At 39.7% G+C, this 22762-nt stretch overlaps 1 protein-coding gene across 1 annotated transcript; it reads left to right on the plus strand.

The window, feature by feature from the left end:
- The first annotated feature begins 160 nt into the window (after positions 1-160).
- RNF212B (ring finger protein 212B) lies at positions 161-22469 on the plus strand. The gene is made up of 15 exons (XM_082616736.1): positions 161-546; positions 2065-2165; positions 4021-4073; positions 4579-4653; positions 9481-9596; positions 10977-11037; positions 11757-11785; positions 12902-12948; positions 13170-13212; positions 13372-13432; positions 13810-13858; positions 19657-19696; positions 19993-20093; positions 20788-20849; positions 22369-22469. Exons 2-15 carry the CDS (start codon positions 2066-2068, stop codon positions 22432-22434), a joined length of 903 nt encoding a protein of 300 aa, XP_082472862.1. The 5' UTR covers positions 161-546; position 2065; the 3' UTR covers positions 22435-22469.
- Positions 22470-22762: the final 293 nt, after the last annotated feature.

Here is a 22762-nt window from a genome sequence, read left to right on the forward strand (position 1 = left end):
GTTATGTCTGCTTGAACATTATTAGGTTTATTTTCACCTTGTTTCCATAGCATGTATGGGATTAGATCATATTTCTTATTTGTTCCCAATCTTAAATGAGGTAGATTTTCCCGGACTATTAAGAAAACGCACTCTTGGGCTTCCCTGGTGGCGCAGTGGTTGAGAGTCCGCCTGCCGATGCAGGGGACACGGGCTCGTGCTCCGGTCCGGGAAGATCCCACATGCCGCGGAGCGGCTGGGCCCGTGAGCCACGGCCGCTGAGCCTGCGCATCCGGAGCCTGTGCTCCGCAACGGGAGAGACCACAACAGTGAGAGGCCCGCGTACCGCAAAAAAAAAAAAAGAAAACGCACTCTTGCCTCTCGGCCCCGCCCACGCCTCGCTCAAGCTCTGGGCCCCGCCCACGCCTCTCACACAGCGCCGCGGGCCACGCCCAGCCTCTTGCCTCTCGCCGGTGCCAGGCTTGCTGTATATTTTCCCGCCATTTCTTGAGAACTGATTGATTTCGGTGAGATCCGAGGCCTTTTGGGATCACTGCGGCCAAACAGGTAGGGAATGTAGTTAAAAAAGAGCTACTGGTAAATCTGAGACTCTGCTAAATCTCCATCACCCCTAGAAATCAGACGAGTCTTGCCCTCACAAATCCTGTTAACAGCCCTTCTTTTAAAGGGTTCATTTGGTCAGCGCATTTGATTAAAATTGTTCTTGCTTCCCCTAAACAAACCAGGGCATATATAACTGTGACCTTTTCAGTAGTTCTTTAGACTCACTTTCTGGTAGAAGTTAGTGTATCTGTGAGCAACAAATAGGTATCTGAAGCTCATGCCTCTATGTAATGTCTTTGCATTGAAACGTTTATTCAGTAAGTTTTTATCGTGAATCTTGCCCTTATGTGACAAAAATATTACAGTGTGGCACAAACCAGCCAATATTCTTTGAGCAAATGTCTCCATAAACTACTTTAAAATTTTTTTAAAGAAAAGACTTCAAAAGAAAAAAGACTTCAGTGGAGAAAAATTTTACCTTCTGTTTTGATTTTTTCCCCCAATTTAATTTTAAATGAAATTAAACTAATATATATTACATTCTTGTAGTATATTCATGAAATTAAGCATAAATCTATTAAATGTATGAACTAATTACAGCTCTATGTGTCAGCTCTGTTTTTTTTTTTTTTTTTTTTCGGTACGCGGGCCTCTCACTGTTGTGGCCTTTCCCGTTGCGGAGCACAGGCTCTGGACGCACAGGCTCAGCAGCTATGGCTCACGGGTCCAGCCGCTCCGCAGCATGTGGGATCTTCCCGGACCGGGGCATGAACCCGTGTCCCCTGCATCGGCAGGCGGACTCTCAACCACTGTGCCACCAGGGAAGCCCTCAGCTCTGTATTTTTTATGTCAGTGTCTTCATTTAAAATCTTACATTTCAGTGAATATCAGATACATCTTTTGAAAAATGATGGGGTTGGAAAAAATGTTAAATGATTTTCAAGATCCCTTCCAGATCTATGATTCTGAGTTTCTATGGAGTAGAAGGAAATGTGAAAAGCTGAGACATCATTCATAAACAATGTTTCCATTAGATAAAATGTGTCCCAAGTGGCTAATATGTGATCTTGTACATTTGGTCCACAACCTCCTCCTTGCTCCATATTGCTATATCACAGGAAACTATTAGGAAAGAAATAGATTTTTTTAGGATTGTTTTTTCTAATTACAAATTAGTGCCTGAATTAATCCAGAAAATTTAGAAAACAAAAAAAGTGTAAAGGCAACACACACACACACACACACACATACACATGATCTCACCATTCAAAAAAAATCATCATTGTCCTATTACTCTTCTAGATATGTATACTTTTTCTCTTTAGAAAATGGCATAGCATAGTCTTCAGTCTGCTTTTTTCACTTCAGAGGTATATGTACTTCCTCACATCCAATTGGAAAACCCATAATAATATGCCCACATCCCAGTAAGTTAGCAGAAACTAAGCAAACATTGTTAAGTAGATTTTGGAACAGCTATAATTATGTTATGCCCCAGGTTATTCTCTTTCTCTGCTGCAGAATGGATTGGTTTCACTGCAACCTGTGTTTCCGAAAAGATGGGGCCCATTTCTTTGTCACCAGCTGTGGCCATATTTTCTGTAAAAAGTGTTTGACTCTGGGTGAGTGATTTAACTGTTTTCAGATTCAGGCAAAAATGTTTTTAACCTAGAAATAATGATTAGCCATTTTTCTGTGTAACTTGGAATAAAAATCACTTAGCAGGCCGAGGGTGGTGTGTGTATAATAGGAAACTGTTGATTATGAAAATCGGAGGAATCCATTAAAAGGAATGATTTAGCAAATGGACTATCTATTACTTGAATATCAAAAGGTGCTTGTCAGTGTTCTGAAGCCTGTGGCAGGGAAAGCCACAAGGTTATCAGACTGATCAGAGAAAAGAGAAAAAATAAAAATAATGAATAGAAATTGGGAAAGTGGTTGATAACAAGAGCCATTTCTAATGGGAAGTAGTATAATCTGTGAAATCAATTTAATCAGAAATGTTGACGATGGCGATAGTGGTGGGTGATACCTTTGTGGTTTAAACAGTATTTTCATGTGTACCAATTTTATGTATCCTCACCACAATCCCAGGAGGTAATTATTAGGAGACCCATTTTACAAATGAGGAGCTGGTTCAAATAGGTGATTTGACCAAGTTCTTGCAGCTGTTAAGTCTTAGAAGAGACAAATTTAAGGTGTGTCTTTTTTTCTTAATGCTAAAATACTTGCAAGGTACGTATTGTATTCTGTAGGTATGTATTCTGGGTAGTAGGTCCAGAAAAGGGACTTAGGATGTTTTGATCAGGGAAAATTTCATAGAAGAGGTGTTGCTTCAATAGAGTTTTGAGTAATAAACTGGAGTCTGCCAAGTGAATTAGGCAGGGAAGATCATTCTGGTTTAAGAGAACAGCATGTGTAAAGGAATACAACATCATTAAACTTAGTACAGGGAAGTACATGTGGTTGGGATTGGTAGAGCATAAAAGGATAAAGTAAGAAATGGTGAGAGATGAGGCTAGAGAGGTAGGTAGTGGCCATATGATGGAAGGCTCTATATACCAGGCTAAAGAACCTGAACTTTATCCTGCAGGTGATGGAGAGCTCTGGAAGTTTCTTTGTCTTGTCTTTTTCTTAAATAGAAGAATGATTTGCACTTGCTAGCTCACTCTGGCAATAATATGGAAGGAAGACGGGGAAAAACTTCATCCCCAAGGAAAGAAGAGTCAGGTTAGGTAGCCTCTGGAGAAGCTTTTTCTCTATGTGAATCTCATGACCCTTTTAAGTTATCTGCTAATGTAACAAAGCTACTACTATGGTAACAGCAGCTCACTTTGGAGCGGTTTGTCTCGGTGAAGCATATGTCATGTGATGTTTTCTCCGGACATAGCATTTATCTTAATCAATAACCAGCACCACTACTAAAATTTTAACTTCACAGGAAGATTAGGAATTTTAATTTCCACATCTTTCAGATTGGGTTAATTAGAAAATGAGAGTAGGAGAGCTTCAAAACAATATCCAGGAGTATTAGCAAAGTGAGAACAAGGCAGGAATAGTTGGAGAGTTTCTTATGGTGCCTAATGTGTGCCTACTGTCAGGTAGATAGAATAAAAAATAATAACTTAAAGTTGAGATCTTTGGTACTCTTCCCAGACTCTAGTAAATGTACACCCCTGTACTCCTGCTGGGAGGCTACTGTCCCTCACCTGCAGAAGAAAACTGGGAATTTATAAAAAGGGAGATGGGTAGAGGTACAGTGTGAAAGCCTTACTTCTCATCAACATACAAGTTTGAAACACTGATTTCGAGAATGGAGCTCAAGTCGATGTCCTTTTATAGCACAGTGACATTTTGAATTCAGTAAGAACCCTCTTTTCATTAGCTAGCCTACTTGACTGTTATCATGTACTTTAGGAAAATCTTACCTCATGCCCATGAGAACCAAACATTTTTTTTCCCTTTCCCCGTTAGAAAAATGTGCTGTTTGTGGAACTGCCTGCAAGTATCTGGCTCTTTCTGATAATGTAAGTTTTTCCTCCCCGTCACAAACAATCTTATCCCATTCCTGGTGTGTAGGAACTATACAAAGAATACAGTGGCTAAGAACTGAAATTTTGGGGGAATTCCCTGGTGGTCCAGCGGTTAGGACTTGGAGCTTTCACCGTGGGGGCTTGGGTTCAATCCCTGGTCAGGGAACTAAGATCCCGCAAGCCACGTGGCACGGCCAAAAAAAAAAAACTGAAATATTTTTTAAAAGAAAGAAAAAAGGAACAAACAAAATGTGTAGATAGCAACTGAAAAACAAGGAGGTAAACTAGAGATAAAAGAATTACTTGTGGCTTTGTGGCTACTGTCACAGAAGCACGAGGTGAGGATTAGGCTATGTAGTATACATCTCCTAGCGCAATAGTGATCGCCCTCTTAGCACAGTGAAATAATACCTGGTGCTTTAGAAAGGGTGCTATGTCTTTAACCATATTTGCCTGTATTTTATTTCATTCCATTGTGGATGTCTTACTCTCTTCATAGATGAAACCTCAGGAGAAGATGTACTTCAAAAGCCCCGTGGAGACAGCTTTGCAGTATTTTAGTCACATCTCTCAGGTATGAGAAATAAAAGTGAAGAAAATCTGATTTTCCAAGCAAGTTATAATTGCATCTTATTTCTTTTCCAGAGGTTCTCTTTAAACTGCATTCGTATATTTGTATACAATGGGGAGAAATTGGCTGCCCTGCTTGCTTTCTTCCCTGATGATACAAATCTCAACAGTTAACTTTTTACTCACCCAGAATCTGTGATAGGCTGTAAAAACTACTATGTAGCTGACATCTTGCCTTGTGATTCCTAGTTCTATTTAGTAATTTTTGAGGATAAAAAAGGTTCTAGAGAGCTTTGTCTTCTTTCTTCGCACACTTAATGAATCTTCTAAAAATTGCTTTGAATATACAGGCCTGACCCTGCAAACAATGGATTTAGTAGCCAAACTTTCAAGCTTTTGCTTATAGACCTAAGTTCAAAAAGGGGTTTCTTGTTCTCCACTCTTATTTTTCAATAACCTCTCTTAGCAACACATATATATTTAATTCTTCAGTTAGTATTTATAATAGGTTGCCTGAATTTTGGAAGATATTTTTCTTTTCCTGATGCGTGATATGTTGTCATGCCATTGACTTGGTCAGGAGCAATAGAATTGTGGAAGGAAGTGAAGAGGAGACAGGACAACCATTTGAGAAAGTTCCTAAATTCTAAAAACTTTGGTTTTTCCCTTCCACTCTCCAGTTCTCCACCAAGATCATTTCATAGCCTCATGGGATTGCTATCTGGGCACATTTCTTGAGATTTTATCACTATTTTTCTTCTCTACTCTTCTCGTTCTTACGAAAATACTTTTTTATTAAACGTGAAGATGGTCCTTTGTCATGTTTAGCTGAAGATAGTAGATTTAATTTTTCTTTGGTGTCTCCCCCTCGGTCCTGACTCTGGAGATAGAGGAAGGGAAATTAAGGCTTTCACTGCATCCTGCTTTTAGCTGCTTGGGTGAACCATCATATTTGAGATACTATTTAACATTATGGGGAGATAAAATCCAGCTGAGACTCAAGGAGAAATGTAAACAAGGTCACATGAACAAGAGAAAGAGCAGACCTTTGGTTAATAACTAAACCAAAGGTTAGTTAATGATCAGTAGAGAAATTATATGTAGTCTGAATTCTACCCTGCCTAATCATGGGACCAATTACACATGGTCAAGTAATCAAGATAAAATACATGAAAAGGGTCAGTTAATCATCACTTGAGTGAAGTGCCCGTTTGGTGAAGTCAGCAATGTCTGAAAATGTGTTTTCCCAATCTGTGAAGTTGAATAACTGATCCAAGTAATGTCTAGATTGTCTCATTCAGGCTTCTGCTCATATTTTTCTTCCTCAGTCAGACCTTTACTGACTCTCATATCTCAAATAGCAGCCCCAAGTCTACTTCTTACCCTGCTTTATTTTTCATCATAGGTCTTAGCTCTAACATTATATAATTTATTTATTGTCTGAATCCTGCACTGCTTTCCCTTAGCATAATGTGTTCAAGTTCTATCCATGTTGTAGAACGTATTAGAACTTCATTAGTACTTTATTCCTTTTTATGACCAAATAATACTCCATTATATAGCTGGATATACCTTTCGTATATTCATTCATCCATTGAGGTACACTTAGGTTATTTCCACTTTTTGGCTATTATGAATAATGCTGCTATGAATATTTGTATACAAGTTTTTTTTTTTTTTCCTTTTTCTGCGATACGCGGGCCTCTCACTGTTGTGGCCTCTCCCATTGCGGAGCACAGGCTCCGGACGCGCAGGCTCAGTGGCCATGGCTCACGGGCCCAGCCACTCCGCGGCACGTGGGATCCTCCCGGACCGGAGCACAAACCCGTGTCCCCTGCATCGGCAGGCAGACTCTCAACCAATGCGCCACCAGGGAAGCCCTGTATACAAGTTTTTGTGTGGACATATATTCATTTCTCTTGGATATATACATAGGAATTAGATCACTGGACCAAATGGTAACTCTATGTTTAACTTTTGGAACTGCCAGACTGTTTTCCCAAGTGCTTGCACATTTTACATTTTTACCAGCAGTGTATGAGGGTTTTGATTTCTCCATGTCCTCACCAACACTTGTTTTATCTGTCTTTTTTTAATAATAATCATCCTAGTGGTGTGAAGTGCTATCTCAGTGTGGTTTTGATTTGCATTTCTCTGATGATTAATGATGTTGAGCATCTTCTCATGTGCTTATTGGCTGTTTGTTTGTCATCTTTAAAGTAATATCTATTCAGATCCTTTGCCCATTTTTAAGTCGGATCGTCTTTTTATTATTAGTTGTAAGAGTTCTTTATATATTCTAGGTACAAGTCCTTCACTACATATGTGATTTGCAAACATTTTCTCCCATTTTGTTGGGCCCATCCACTTTAAAATTAAGAGGAAGTAACATAAATGTCCATTAAGTAAATACAAATAGGAAGAACAGACAACATCGAGCATCAAATAGAGTAGGAAATAAAGAGAGAGAAGAGGTTGAGAAAAAGAGAGGGAAAGATATAGGTTCAGAAAAAAAGACAAATTCAGAGCAAAAGGCACAAATGAAAATACAGAGGGACTTCCCTGGTGCGCCAGTGGTTAAGACTCTGCGCTCCCAATACAGGAGGCATGGGTTTGATCCCTGCTTGGGAACGAAGATCCCACATGCCATACGGCGCGGCCAAAAAAAAAAAAAAGATAAACGAAAATACAGAGAAAGACTTTTTAAAAAAATGAATTTATTTATTTATTTATTTAGGGCTGCATTGGGTCTTCGTTGCTGCATGCGGGCTTTCTCTAGTTGCAGTGAACAGGGGCTACTCTTGGTTGTGGTGTGCGGGCTTCTCATTGCAGCGGCTTCTCTTGTTGTGGAACATGAGCTCTAGGCACGCGGGCTTCAGTAGTTGTGGCTCTTGGGCTGTAGAGCGCAGGCTCAGTAGTTGTGGTGCACAGACTTAGTTGCTCCGTGGCATGGGGGATCTTCCCCAACCAGGGCTCGAACCTGTGTCCCCTGCATTGGCAGGCTGATTTTTAACACTGCATCACCAGGGAAGCCCAAGAAAGACTTTCATAAATTTAGTGTTGGGACTGACAAACTTTTTCTTGAAAGGTTAGTAAATATTTTAGGTTTTGCAGGCTATGCAACCTCTGTTGCAGCTACTCAACTCTGCTGTTGTAGCACAGAACAACAGCCACAGGCAATCTGTAAACAAATGGGTATGACTGTATTCCAGTAAAACTTTATTTACAAATACAGGCAGCTGGCCCTGATCATTAGTTGGCTGACTTGGAAGTCATATGTTTTGCTAACATACTTAAATAACTACCATATAAATCGTTTGAATAAAATCAGGTCAAGACCTGATCTCATAAATAGATCAGATCAGTTTCCCATCCCTCACTTGAATTTAAAGACTGAACAACTGAGATAATCAATGGTGCCTTTGAAGAAAGGTTTTATTTAGTTGAAGATTATTTTACCTGAAAAGAAAAAGTTTATCTGTCAGTTTTTAAGACTTCTGAAACAGTGTAGTTGAGTCCTTTATCACTACTGAGCAGGTCGAGGAACCTTAAGCCCCAGTGTGAGAGGCTTTGATCACAAACTGTGCAACCCAAAACTTAACTCCCTGGCTGTGCCGCGTGGCTTGTAGGATCTTAGTTCCTCGACGAGGGATCAAACCTGTGCCCCCTTCAGTGGAAGCATGGAGTCTTAACCACTGGACCACCAGGGAAGTCCCCTTGCTTTTGATAAGGAAGCATTTTTAGGATTCTTTTTTGCTCAAATCTCTTTGAGCACCAAGGTAGTTTTGGCACGTAGGTTAGTAGGTCTCTTGGCTATATATTGTATCTATCCGTAATATCTATTGCTCGCCAACCCTTTGCCATTTTAGATAACTCCCAGGATTGAGTGCCTTTTTTCTGCTTCTGCATTGTTCAAATTTTCTAAAATGAATATGTTTTACTTTTATTGAAAGCAAGAACAACTTTAAAAAAATAGACTACAGTGAATTCTTATCTGTGTAGAATTAGCTTAGTTTGCTTTTGAGTAGAAAGGAAAGAGTGTAGAGACTATATAAATTTGGAAGTAGAATTCTTTAGTAAGATGGCAAAAGCAACTTGCAAATTAATGAGAACAAAAGGTTTATGACAAAAGTACCAGATCTAGGAAGGACCTAAGAAAAAAGGTTTACAGTGTGAGTAGGGAGGAAACAAATGAGACCTGAATACTGCTGTGTATTCAAAAGTAGAACCTGACAAAGCTAAAATACTTTCCACATATTAACTTTTGATCTGATTCAGTAATCCCATGATAGGCACATCAGTATATCAATGGTAAATGAAAGCAAAAGATAAAATTATTTACCCATGGCCAGAAATAAAATTCAGGAATAGGTAATCTCCTGTGCCTCTTTGCCCTTTACTGTAGCAACATAAACAGCCTACAAGTGTCTATGTGTGAGTATCTTAGGGAAAGTAAATTGGTTACCAGTGCTCTGTAGAGCTAGGAATGTGGAAGCTGAGTCCAAGCTAATAGTAAACAAGTAAGGTCAGAACCAGTTCTAAGCTTGGAAACATTTTTTTGGTTGTCACTCTTCTTGCTCAAGTTGAATGGTTATATTTTTAAAGGGTCATTCTATGTCAGAATGTTCTCATTAAGATATTAGGAAGGCACTTTTCTGGAAATGAAAAGCTTTGGCTTTCCCTAGTTTTAGGGAATCATGAGTTAGGTCAGATGCTCCAGAAGAAAATGATCAGTAATAGAGTATGAATTGATGGGTTTCCATTTGTTGCTACAAGTAAGGGGAAAGGAGTTATGGGGGTTGTATGACAAAGGTCTGTTTTTCCCTAGTAGGTGTGGATTTTCCAGAAGAAGCAAACAGATCTCCTCATCGCCTTTTATAAGCATAGAATTACCAACTTAGAAGCAGCCATGCAGGAGGCACAGCAAACACTGACAAACCAGGACAAGTAAGTGACGAATGAAATCACCAGAGAGCCTTTTTCTTCCATAGAAGCTGTAGCCCTTATTTCCTTATGGTTCCAAAGCCTAAAAATTGCTCCATGTGTGTTTATGTTTGTCTTGGTTAAGTCAGGTACAGAATTTTTGGTCTCTCAATCTCCATTTAATTTTATTTATTATTATTATTTTTAAATATAAATTTATTTATTTATTTATTTACTTTTGGCTGTGTTGGGTCTTCGTTTCTGTGCGAGGGCTTTCTCTAGTTGTGGCAAGCGGGGGCCACTCTTCATCGCGGTGTGCGGGCCTCTCACTGTCGTGGCCTCTCTTGTTGCGGAGCACAGGCTCCAGACGCGCAGGCTCAGTAGTTGTGGCTCACGGGCCCAGTTGCTCCGCGGCATGTGGGATCTTCCCAGACCAGGGCTCGAACCCGTATCCCCTGCATTGGCAGGCGGACTGTCAACCACTGCGCCACCAGGGAAGCCCTCCATTTTATTTTTCTCTTTCTTCCCTCAAGGGGCCTTCCCTACTTTATAGCTTTCCCCTTTTACTTCCATCTGTTGAAAACTACTTCTTCAGAGAAATCAGACATGAATTTTTCACAGTAATAATGATGGCAGATTTAAAATGTTACCTCTAGGAGGGTGTGTTTTGGTTCTTTTTTTTTTTTTTTTTCGCTGCGTTGGGTCTTTATTGCTGCACGCAGGCTTTCTCTAGTTGCAGCAAGCGGGGGCTACTCTTCATTGTGGTGCTGGGGCTTCTCACTGCGGTGGCTTCTTTTGTTGCAGAGCATGGGTTCTAGGCACACAGGCTTCAGTAGTTGCAGCACATGGGCCCTAGAGTGCACGGGCTTCAGTAGCTGTGGCGCATGGGCTCAGTAGTTGTGGCACACAGGCTCAGTAGTTGTGGCACATGGGCTCTAGAGCGCAGGTTCAGTAGTTGTGGTGCATGGGCTTAGTTGCTCCACAGCATGTGGGATCTTCCCGGACCAGGGATTGAACCCGTGTCCCCTGCATTGGCAGGCAGATTCTTAACCACTGCGCCACCAGGGAAGTCCATGTGTTTTGGAAATCTTAAGCTAAAAGATGGAATCCCTGATGGAAATTTTCAGACATCAGCAGACCAGGGGAAAATGTGTGGAGAGGAAATGCAGTTCTGTGTAAACTTCTGAAATCATACCAAGTGACTGCTTATTTTGTCCACCTGATTCTTCTCACCACAAAAACCCTGCCATTGCCCCCTTGAATCACTAGATCTCTGACAGAAACACCTTGTATAGTGGCAGGCATCTCTCCGGAAGCATTAACTAGATGTTGATAATAAAAATCAGGTTTTTTATCCCACTGACCTGCTGGAGCTGATTGTTTCTTTTTCCATCTTTTGCCTAGAGAGCTGTCAGTCTTAAGGAAAGAGAATGGAGAACTGAAGAAATTGCTAGCCATCCTAAAGGTGAATGAAATAGATTTTCCATACTATTATTTTCTCTCTTACTTGGCCCATCTATCTAGCTGACTGAATAGAATTAGTGTTTCCTAACCTTTTTCACATCATGGCTGGTAATAACTGATAATATCTGTACAGCAAGCACACTGTAGTAAATGGACGAGGCCACAGAAGACCTTGGAAGGATGAAAGGACAAAATCTAGCACAGTGGTAACCTATTCTCGAATATCAGTGAGTCATGGCATAACACATGGGAAGCTCTCTTATAGAAGAGATATCTGTGATAACTTAAAATTTGTCTTCAAGAATCCCAAGGCACCTCAGGACCTTACCTGTCCCTCAAACTCTATTTCCTGGACATTTGTCTCTTCCCAAGATTGTCCTTTGTGTTTATATAATGTTCCTTTTGATCTTACTCTTTTAACTCTTCTAGCGCACTGTAATCCTGTCATTTTCCTTGCTCTACCCATAGACTCTCTATATTTCCCCACATGTATCAGTCTACAGGATTCCCAATATGTTTTTGTGAAGAGGAACTAAAATTTTCTCCCCCCAAAGCTAATAATTTTCTGAGGAAACACTCACTGTTGCTGTTTTTTCTTCTATTGGGCATCTTAGTAACCACAACTAGAGGACATTGCAGCTTAGCTATCTGACGAGTAAGATCCATTGATTGGGACCATTGAGCTACAGCTTCCTTCACTCCCATTTTTTTCACCTACAGGAATCTCCAAGTTGGTACCAAGGAAGCAGGTCAGTTTTATCAGGTCCCATACCATCCCTCTTTGAAAATTTCTATCCTTTCTTTTTTTTTTTTTAATTGGAGTATAGTTGCTTTACAATGTTGTGTTAGTTTCTGCTGTACAGCAAAGTGAATTCTATCCTTTCTTGGCACTTGGCTGTAGCTCCTGTGTGGGCTCTGAGGTGGAGGGAATGGTTTATGAATTCATCTTTCACTTCTCCAAGAAAGAGCTCCTCACTGAAAAGTGCTGAACTAAAATCTTGGATGAATGCTCACCCTTGACCGTCACCTTATGAAATCCTACTCACCCCTCAAAATTGAACTCATGTGTCATTTCCTCTGTCAGCACTTTATTAGGCAGAGTTAGATGTTCTATTATATCAATTTATTCAATAAATATTCATTAAGTACCTACTGATGGTGAAGCACTGTGTTAGGTGTTGGGTGTACATCACCGATTATTCTAATTGTAGATGTCTGTACCCTACCAGTTATTATATATTTTTAATATCAGCTCTGCATTGGTGGATTAAAAAGACATGGCCCCTGACTCACAGAAGCTAGAGTCTAGTGTTCTGTCATACTTCCGTACTTTTGACATACCCATTATAACACTTATGTTGCTCTTTTTCTTTTTGTCTCTCCCACTAGCCTGTGAGCCTCTCAAAAATAGGAACCATATTCTAGTTATCTTTGTAAGTTCAGGATCTAAGACATATGAGCACTAAGTAAACGTTTGTGGGTAGATGGAAGAGGGGATGGAGAGAGTGAGGGAATGGCAGATGTATGAATGGATGGACAGATGGATAGATATATGTAAAGTTGAGAGTACCTGGTAAGGCACTACGGGAAGGAAGAAAGAAGGACTTCAGAACTTCTATTATGGGCAATAGAGAAGTGGAGAAGATTTCGTTTAGGGAATTGGAGAGCCAAGGAGTCCCATATGGAAAGCGTGCCTCTGTATTTTGGGCTAATACCTGTAATACATGAGTAGTAAGCAATTTGTGCTCAGAGAGAAGGCTGTTATTTCTGTAAATAATGACCTGATTGATCCTCTAAGGTGGCACTAAGTTCTGCTTAGAGGAAATAGAGCTGCCTTTTTTTTTTTTTTTTTTCCTTCCTTGCAGGTCAACCACACCTCGACCAGTGGGCATTACTTCTCCATCACAGTCAGGTAGAGACCATGTTTTGCCCAAATATCTGTGTGAGATGAGTAAACATCCTTTTCCCATGTGGAAGATGGTTTCCTCTCAGAAAGTATAATGTGATTTTCCGAATCTTATGTATGATATGAAAAGGCCATACTCCTGGACACTCACTTGCAACATGCAGGCTAGGCAAAGCAGGGCGCACCATTGATGGCAACTTTTCATTCTGCATTTTATTCCCTTTCAGTTACTCCACGACCCAGTTCTCAGCATAGCAGCCAAGTGGTCAGGTGAGTAGAAAGCTACACAGCAGCATTAGAACTGTTGGCAAAAGATGCAAGATGAAAGAAATGCCTAGATACGGCTGAGACAGGGGCTGAGGAGACTTTATGTCTGTGTAAAAGTTTAATACCAGGTTTGTTTTTTCCTTTTTGTTTTGCCTTATACAGTCGGTCCTCCTCAGTGGAGTCTATCCCTTATAGAGGGGCTGGCTTTAGTAACTTGGGACAGGTAAGAAATATTCACATTGTCTTTTCAGATTGAGATTTCTAATGCTAAATTAAAGCCAAGATTAAAGCAAGAATATTAAACTTATATTGGTTTTGGCATGAATTATCTGATGCCTTGCATGGACTCTCTTTCAGCAATTCAGACCTGATGTTAGAAGCTGACCTAATTCATGACTCGGAATGAATAGGGGTGAAAATAATGGACTGCATTAACAGTGTCCATCATGTTCATTTTGGAAGGAATAAAGTGTGGATCTTTCCTGGAGTCACGTACCCAGTCTGGGAGAAAAACATATGCTTCAGTGTATAGCCATAGCATGAAATATGGAAGCCAGAGAATCAGGATATATTTATTAATGTTTATTATTTGTCCCTCAGGGAGCCAGAGCGCTGCAGGGAAGGAGCACTCCAAGAGACTCTTTTACTGGTGAGAGGGGCAGGGTAGGGGAAGGAGTCAGAAGCCAACACATTCTGAGCAGATACCAGCAGATTTCTGGTTTTCTGTGCATAATACAATGCCATTTTACTTTTTCTCCAGACAGTGGTTCCAGGTATCCAGATACAACTTTTCAAATAATGATATTTCTGTTCTTAAACTGATAAGGGGAAACTTGAAACTTGAGTATTAGAAAGTCACTGAAACCCTCTGGTCAGGAGACGGAAAGTAACTTTTAAGTAAAATAATTGACCTGGATTTTAATTGCCACAAGATGGCAGTAGAAGTTAGATCTAAAAGAAAGATTAACTAGACGCCAATGTTAGCCTGAAGGGTATCTGGCTTTTTCACTGTGTATCAAACGCAAAAATATTCCAGTGAAGAAATATTTTGGTTCCACCCACTTAATTTCTTGTCTCTTTCCCCTTAGAACTATTGCTGTTATTACTGTCTTTCAAGGCATTAGTCAGCCCATAGAGTATATACTTGGAGAGGATTTCCCTTTCTTTCCCAAGAGGCAATTTTGAAATTCACAGATCTCTTCCTGGATAACCATTTTTGAAATTCACCAGATAGCCTCCCTCCAGTTCTTTCCTATTCACCCCTTTGAAATACGTAGGTGCTCTAGCCAATTTATTTCTGTCAGGTTAGTAGTAATACTCTCTTTTATTCCTGATTTTAGTTATTTGAGGCTTTCTTCTTTTTTCTAGGACAGCCTGGCTAAAGATTAGTCCATTTTTGGGGCTTCCCTGGTGGTGCAGTGGTTGAGAGCCCGCCTGCTGATGCAGGGGACACAGGTTCGTGCCCCGGTCCGGGAAGATCCCACATGCCGCGGAGCAGCTGGGCCCGTGAGCCATGGCCGCTGAGCCTGCGTGTCTGGAGCCTGTGCTCCGCAACGGGAGAGGCCACAACAGTGAGAGGCCCGCATACCGCAAAAGAAAAAAAAAAAAAAAAAAGATTAGTCCATTTTTTTAACAGTTCTAAAAAGGAAATTTATTAAAAAATTTTTTTTAATTAAAGTATAGTTGATTTACAATATCATCTAAGTTTCAGGTGTACGGCACAGCAATTGAGATATATATATATATCCGTACCATCTTCCAGAAAAAAATCGAATGAACTTTTTGGCCAACCCAATACAGACATATACATACATATGTATGTATATTTATATAACTGAATCTATATATATATATATTTTTTTCAGATTCTTTTACCTTATAGGTTATTATATAACACTGAGTATAGTTTCCTGTGCTATACAGTAGGTCCTTGTTGGTTATCTGTTTTTTTAAAAAATTAATTAATTTATTTATTTTTGGCTGCGCTAGGTCTTCGTTGCTGTGCGCGGGCTTTCTCTGGTTGTAGTGAGCGGGGGCTACTCTTCGTTGTGGTGCTCTCATTGCGGTAGCTTTTCTTGTTGTGGAGCACGGGCTCCAGGTGCGCAGGCTTCAGTAGTTGTGGCATGTGGGCTCAGTAGTTGTGGCTTGCGGGCTGTAGAGCACAGGCTCAGTAGCTGTGGTGCGCGGGCTTAGTTGCTCTGTGGCATGTGGGATCTTCCCAGACCAGGGCTCAAACCCGTGTCCCCTGCACTGGCAGGCAGATTCTTAACCACTGTGCTGCTAGGGTTATCTATTTTATAGATAGTAATATGTATGTGTTAATCCCACCCTCCTGATTTATCCCTCCCCCCACCCCACAGGATTAGTCAATTTTGTTTATCATTTCAAAGAGCCATCTTTTGGTTTTCTTGATTTTTCTCTATTATTTTTCTATTCTCTATTTCATTTATTTCTGCCCTAATCATCTTCTTTCCGTCTGCTTTTGGGTTTAGTTCTCCTCGTTTCTTAAAGTGGACGGTAGCATTATTGACTTGAGATCTGCTTTTTTAATATAGACCTTTACAGTTATAAATTTCACTCTGAGCACTGCTTTCACTGCATCCTTTTAAGTTTTAGTATGTTGTGTTTTTGTTTTCATTCATCTCAAAGTATTTTCTAACTTCTGTGATTTTTTTTCTTTGACCCATTAGTTACTTAGCAGTGTTGATTATCCACATAATTGTTAATTTCCCAAATTTCCTCCTGTTAATTGATTTTAATTTAATTTCATTGTTGTTGAACAACATACTTTGTATGGTTTAGATCCTTTTAAATTTATAGCCTAAAACATTGTCTATCCTGGGGAAAGTTCCCTGTACACTTGAAAAGAATGTGTGTAGTCTGCTGTTGTTGGGTGGAGTGTTCTATAGATATCTGTTAGATTTAGTTGGTATATAGTGCCATTTAAATCTTCTGTTTTCTTGCTGATCTTCTGTCTTGCTGTTTTATCTATTATTGAAAGTGGGGTATTGAAAGCTCTATTGTTGTTGAATTGTCTATTTTTCTCTTCAATTCTGTCAGGTTTTGCTTCATGTATTTTAGGACTTTGTTGTTAAGTTCATATATAAGTGTTATATCTTCTTGATGGGTTGACCCTTTTGTCATTTTGACCTTTGTCTCTAGTAACAAGGTTGTCTTAAAGTGCATTTGTCTGATATTACCCATTCCAGCTCTCTTTTGTTTACTGTTTGCGTGGAATATCTTTTTCCATCCTTTTACTTTAAACCTATATGTGTCTTTGAATTTACAGTGAGTCTTTCATAGACGATGTATAGTTGGATCTTTTTTCACCATTTGGCCAGTTTCTGTCTTTTAATTGGAGAGTTTAATACATTTACATTAATGTAATTATTAATAAGGAAAGTCTGCTTCTGCCATTTTGCTAGTTGTTTTCTATGTGTCTTTTTTTATTTTGCCACACCACACAGCATGTGGGATTTGAGTTCCCTGACCAGGGATTGAACCTGGGCCCCCTACAGTGGAAGCGTGGATTCTTAACCACTGGACCACCAGGGAAGTCCCTGTTTTCTATATGTCATATGTTTGTTTTGTGCCTCACTTCCTCCATTTTTGCTGTCTTTTGTGTTAAACAGCTATTTTCTAGTGTACCATTTTACTTTCTTTCTTGTTTCTTTCACTATATTTTTTGTTATTTTCTTAGGGATTATAATTAACATCATAATTTATAACAATCTAGTTCAGATTAATACCAAACTTAATTTCAACAGTATACAAAAGCTTTTCTCCTATATAGTTGCATTCCCCTCTCCATTCCATTGTGCTGTTATTATATAGATTATATCTTTAAAAATTGTGTTCTCATCAACATAAATTTATAATTATGTTTTATGCAGTTGTCTTTTAAATCAGATAGGAGGAAGTTACAAAAATACACTTATACTTTTATGTTTATCAATGTAGTTATCTTTACCAGTGATATTTATTATTTCTTCATGTAGATTTGAGTTACTGTCCGGTGTCCTATCACTTAAGCTTGAAGGACTCTCTTTAGTATTTCTTGTAAAGCAGGTTTGGTAGTGATGAATCCTCTTAATTTTGACACTCATCTGGGAGTGTCTTAATTTATCCTTCATTTTTGAAGGATAGTTTTGCTGGATTCAAAATTTTTGATTGACAGTCTTTCAGCATTTTGAATATGTTATCCTCCTATATTCTGGCCTCCATGGTTTCTGAGGAGAAATCAGTGCCAATTTTATTGAGAATCCCTTTCATGTGATGAATGGCTTCTCTCTTGCTGCTTTCAAGTTTCTTTTTTTGCCTTTAGCTTTCAACAGTTTATGATGAGTCTAGGTGCGGATCTCTTTGATTTATCCTCTTTGGGATTTGTTGATCTTCTTGGATATATAGATTAATGTTTTTATCTAATTTGGGAAGTTGTCAGCCATTATTTCTTCAGATAATTCTTTCTGCCCTTGGTCCTCTCTTTTCTCCTTCTGGAACTCCCATTTTGCACATGCTGGTGTGCTTGATGGTATTCCACCAAGGTCTTTGAGGCTTTGTTCATTTTTCTTCATTCCTTTTTCTTTCTCTTCTTCACACTGGATAATCTCAATTGATTTATATTCAAATTTGCTGATTCTTTTTTCTGACTTCATATCTCTAGTGAAGTTTACATTTTAGTTATTGTACTTTTCAATTCCAGAATTTATATTTGCTTCTTTTTAATATAATATTTCTTTATTAGTGTTCTCTATTTGATGAGACCATTCTCATACTTTTGTTTGGTGCTTTAGACACGGTTTCCTTTAGCTAACTGAACATGTTTAAAATAGCTGATTTAGGGACTTCCTTGGCAGTCCAGTGGTTAAGACTGTGTTTCCACTGCTGGGGATATGGGCTTGATCCCTGTTCAGGGAACTGGGATCCCGCATGCCTGTCAACGTGGCCAAAAAAAAAAAAAAAGAACCGCTAGTTTAAAGTCTTTGTCTTTAAAATCCAATGTATCTGGGCTTCCTCAAAGACAGTTTCTATTGCTTGTGCTTTTTTCCTTTACATAGGTCATACTTTCTTGTTTCTTTCATGCCTCATAATTTTTTGTTGAAAACTGGACAGCTAAATAATATAGCATGGCAACTCTAAGAATCAGATACTTCCTCCCTTCCCAAGGTTTGTTGTTGTTATTGCTGTTTGTCATTGTTTGTTTAGTGACTTTCTAAAACTGATTCTGTAAAATCTGTATTCTTTCTCGTGTGGCCACTGAAGTCTCTATTTGGTTAGCTTAGTGTTCAGCTAATGATTGGACAGAGCTTTCCTTAAACACCTAGTACCAATAAATCCTTCAGTGTTTGCTGAGGGACTGTGTGTTGGGGTGCACCTTCAACACTCAGCTGACGACTGTGCCTTAGCTTTCACTTTCTGCTTGTATGACCTCAAGGTAGTCCCAAGGTGAGAGCTTAGGGCCTTTTCAATCTTTCCTGAGCATGCACACAGCCCTGTGCATGCACATGGCCTAGATTCCCAAGAACTTGTTGTTCCTTTTCAAAATCCCGGTGGACAGGTCATTCCACAGCTTTTCCTTTTATGCTTTTTGGTTAGCCTATTGTTTGCCCCAACTGATATTCACCTCCTCAGGCAGCCTAAACAAGTGCCTCTAATTATTTGCAACAAACACTCCTGGAGAAAAGGCTTTTCATACTTGGTGAACTCTTAAGCTCCAAGTCCTGGTAAGTTTGGCTCCAAGTCAGGTCAAATAAAGGCAGCCTTGCAAGTGAAGTCTTCCAGTGAACAGCTAGGCAGGTCAAGTATGACAATTCTCTGGGAATGAGGTTTTGAAAGAGCTCCAACCCCATTCCATCCCCTATGATGACTGCCAAACTGTTGATTTTCAAGGCTACCATGGAGCTGGAGAGGGAGAAATGGGAATAGAGCAAGTTAAAATGTCACAAAACTCACTGTTCTTACTCACATTCAGCTATTTTTCTGGAATAAACGTTCCCCAGATTGCTAAAAGCCCTTTGTTAATTTCCAGAATTCAGAAGTTGATTCTGACCGTTTTTGCCAGTTTTCTCATTCCTTTTATGGAGAGAATCTGTGGAGGTCCTTACTCTACATTTTTACTTCTGTCACTCCCAGCCAATTTAACGACCCTTTGTCTTTAGCCATCCTTTCTGATAATCTTCACCTTAGAGGGGAAACCAAGGCACAGATACATTAGAGTGCAACAAGGCAGTGATGGATCCTTGACCATAAACTCATGAAAGGGAGAGGAAAGCACCTTTATGATCCACTGCTAGGTGACTTGTGGGCTTTTTCACTTGCCATTAGCCCCCAAGTCTAACATATATGCCAAAATCTTTGATCCCCTGTTCCTTTGCCCTGGTCCCCCAAATACCTGGATCTCTTCTTGGTTCATGAATTATCTCATAGGCTCATTTTTATGCTTTTCAGAAACCCCTTCACCAGCTTCCACTCACAGCCTATCTTATAGGTAAGTAATACTGCTTCCTTTCACTTGAGATCTGTTCCCACTGACATTCTGCCAGCAGCCCTGTGGTTACTTCTCCAATGGCCTATACCACTGAAGTTTATAATCTACCTTGTAAACAAAAGAGAAGGTTAAACAGTACTGTGTCTAATATACATCTGAATTACTTAATTGTATTCTGAGTTGCAAGCAGGGGATTCATTTCCTCTCTGGTTTAAATGTGTAGGCCCTTCCTTTACACATGGCTTTTACTTTAACCTTTCCTTTTCTCTGCTGATGCTTTTATTTCCCCTCCTTAGACCTTCATCTGCCTCCTCCGGACAGGGGATTTTTTCTTTCAGACCATCCCTAAGTGGTGGGGATTCACGTCAAACAGGAGTCCTCACCCCCAATAATTCAGGTAAGTTAAATAACATTCCCAAAGGAGTGGAGCTTCAACCATTGACATATACACTAAAATGAAGATTTTCAAGGGGCAAAGAAGTTGGGATTTTTACACCCCAGCCCCTGAAAAAAGCACTGTCTCAAGTTTGACTCCTTAATATTCTTTAAGAGTTACCCCATTTCCTTCACAGTGAAGGCAGGCTTTGGATTGTGCCTAAATATCACTCATCCTGTCACCAGGACTAGAGTTCTGCTCTTTAGCCAGAAGGTTGGCCTGTAGAATTAAACTGGCTTTTTGTTTGTTTCTTTTGAGATCCCTATGTTGCAGCATTGCTGGGAGCTTAGTGCTGAATGAGAATGATAAAACCAGCATCATTTTTTCTCCTCATGTTTTCCCAAAAGGTACCTCTGCTACCAGTCCTTGTGATAAGGGGCTGTCATCTTTCATATCTCACCAAAATCTTTATATTGTCTCTATATCTTTCTGCTCATAGTTAAACTCAAATCTCAGACCTCTGTGTCACCACCCCATCCTCACAGTAAAAGAATGGACTTTATAACCCACCTCTTGAATTGCTTAGCTAACAGTCTTTTCCCTTCTGAGTAGTGTACTGCAGATTAAGAACCACTTATTTATCCTGATGCATAAATAACAATACTGAGAAACTGCCCCAGGTAGTTATCTTTCACTATTTAATTCCATCCTCCAGGTCAGAGGGAGAGCAGAACCACACTAGAGGGTCTTCCTGGTTTCCAGCTACCAGCCCTACAGGTGAGCCCTGGCCAGTCTAACTGGTCTGCTCATGAAAAACTCACACAGTTAGGCCTGCACACTTAATGCCTCATTCTGGTCTCTTGTTAAAGTGATAGAATATAACCAGTGGAGAATGATGTGGTTTCAAGTGTGGTAACCACAGGTACACAGTTTTCCAGAGTGGTGTCACTCTGATAATATGACTGTCAGATTACCTTCCTGGTTTGGGGTTTAAAAATTAGGTCACATAGTAATGAAAGGTTTTAAACTGAGAGGTCTTGGCCATGGTGAACTAAGGATGTGGACACGAATGACATTCCCAGGAGTTTCACAGAAAGGGATTTTCAATGGAATATATATTTTGGATAGAGGTACTGCTTGAACTAGGAAAAACCATTTTCATTTCTCCAAAGAGCAACAGCAGAATAATGTTTTGTAAATTTATGAGACTATGATTCTGATCCAGGAAACAAGAGGAAAAGAGCATGGGAATGAGAAGAGAGGTTTGTAAGGAGCTCTATTAAATGAAAAGTCCAGTCTTGCCTTTTAAGTTCACTTTTACACCTTGGGTTTTGAGGATATTTAGGCCAAGCTCCTGGTGACCTACCAAGGTAGGTAAATATTTTGCTCTCATGTTCCAAAATTCCCTTTATTTTCATCAGCAAGGAATTAGGGTCTAAGCCTTAACAGACAATGCTGGGGAAATAACATCCCTCTAAGACCCTTGTAAATGGAGGGATTAATCTACAGGTGAAAAAAAGACTTAAGAGACATATAAACCATCTGCAAATAAATGGCCTCCAGTTGGATCTTGATTGGAACAAACTGTAAAGAAACATTTATGAGACAGTTGAGGAAAACTGAATACTTAGTGGACATTTGATATTAAGGAATTGTTCATAGTGTTTTTTTGTAGGCATGATGCTACTGTGGTTATGTTTTTTAAAATAGTCTTTATCTTTTGGAGATGCATACTAAAATACTTATGGATAGAAAATTAAATGATTGTCTGAATTCTGCTTTAGCTTAATCTAGTGGAAAGGGGCAGTGTGAGAAAGTAGAAATGAAAGAAAACTGGCCATGAGTTAATTGTTGAAGTTGGGTGATGAGTACATGTGAGTGCATTATACTACTGCTTTTGTATTTTTTGAAAATTTCCATAATAAAGTTAGAAAAAGAGTTATTGAAGAAAGTACCACTTCCCCAGAGGCCTAAGAACTCTGACTCCCTGGTAATCATCTCTGGGTATGGTAGTCATGTTCCAGGCTTCCCAAAACTGTTTGATTTTCAAATATTCGGCTTTATCACCATAAACCACGGAAATGCTCCAGTTTCATAAGTAGCAACAAAGCCTTTGTCTCATTAGATGTATCAAATCTTAGTTTGGAAAAGTTAGTTTTCATGAAATGGAGAAAACTATGGGGAAGCAACAGCAGCGGTTTACTGTCACGATAAACTTCATATAATGACTTGAGAGGGCCTTACTTGCCCTTTTTGTTACAAACACCCTTAACTGCCTTCCTGTCCTGTGCTGCAGAATCTCTACCAACAGAGGCAGATGGGATTAGCCAGGGGGAGAGAAGCATGGAACACTCCCAGGTAGACCATCTTCAAGATCTGATCTATACATACTGCTGAAGGACGGATGGTAGCATCTCATACTCATTTAGGTGTGATGGCCTTGGACAATGTACCCCTACCTTGTTTCCTGGTTCCACTCTGTACCTTCTCTCTCTCAATCTTAACCCTATACACCCTGTATTACTTCCTATGAAAATGGTCAGGTCAGAGCTTCAGGAAGATGTTTATATCTCTCCCACAAGATACAGGTAGCTCCCTTATTTCCTGCAATTTGAAACAAGGTTATAAAAACAATTCTTGGCATCATTGGGGGTGGGTGGTGGGGTAATATACTTATTAACCATGTTTTA

The sequence above is a fragment of the Mesoplodon mirus genome (assembly GCF_964341445.2).
Source record: "Mesoplodon mirus genome assembly, chromosome: 4".
NCBI lineage: Eukaryota > Metazoa > Chordata > Mammalia > Artiodactyla > Ziphiidae > Mesoplodon > Mesoplodon mirus.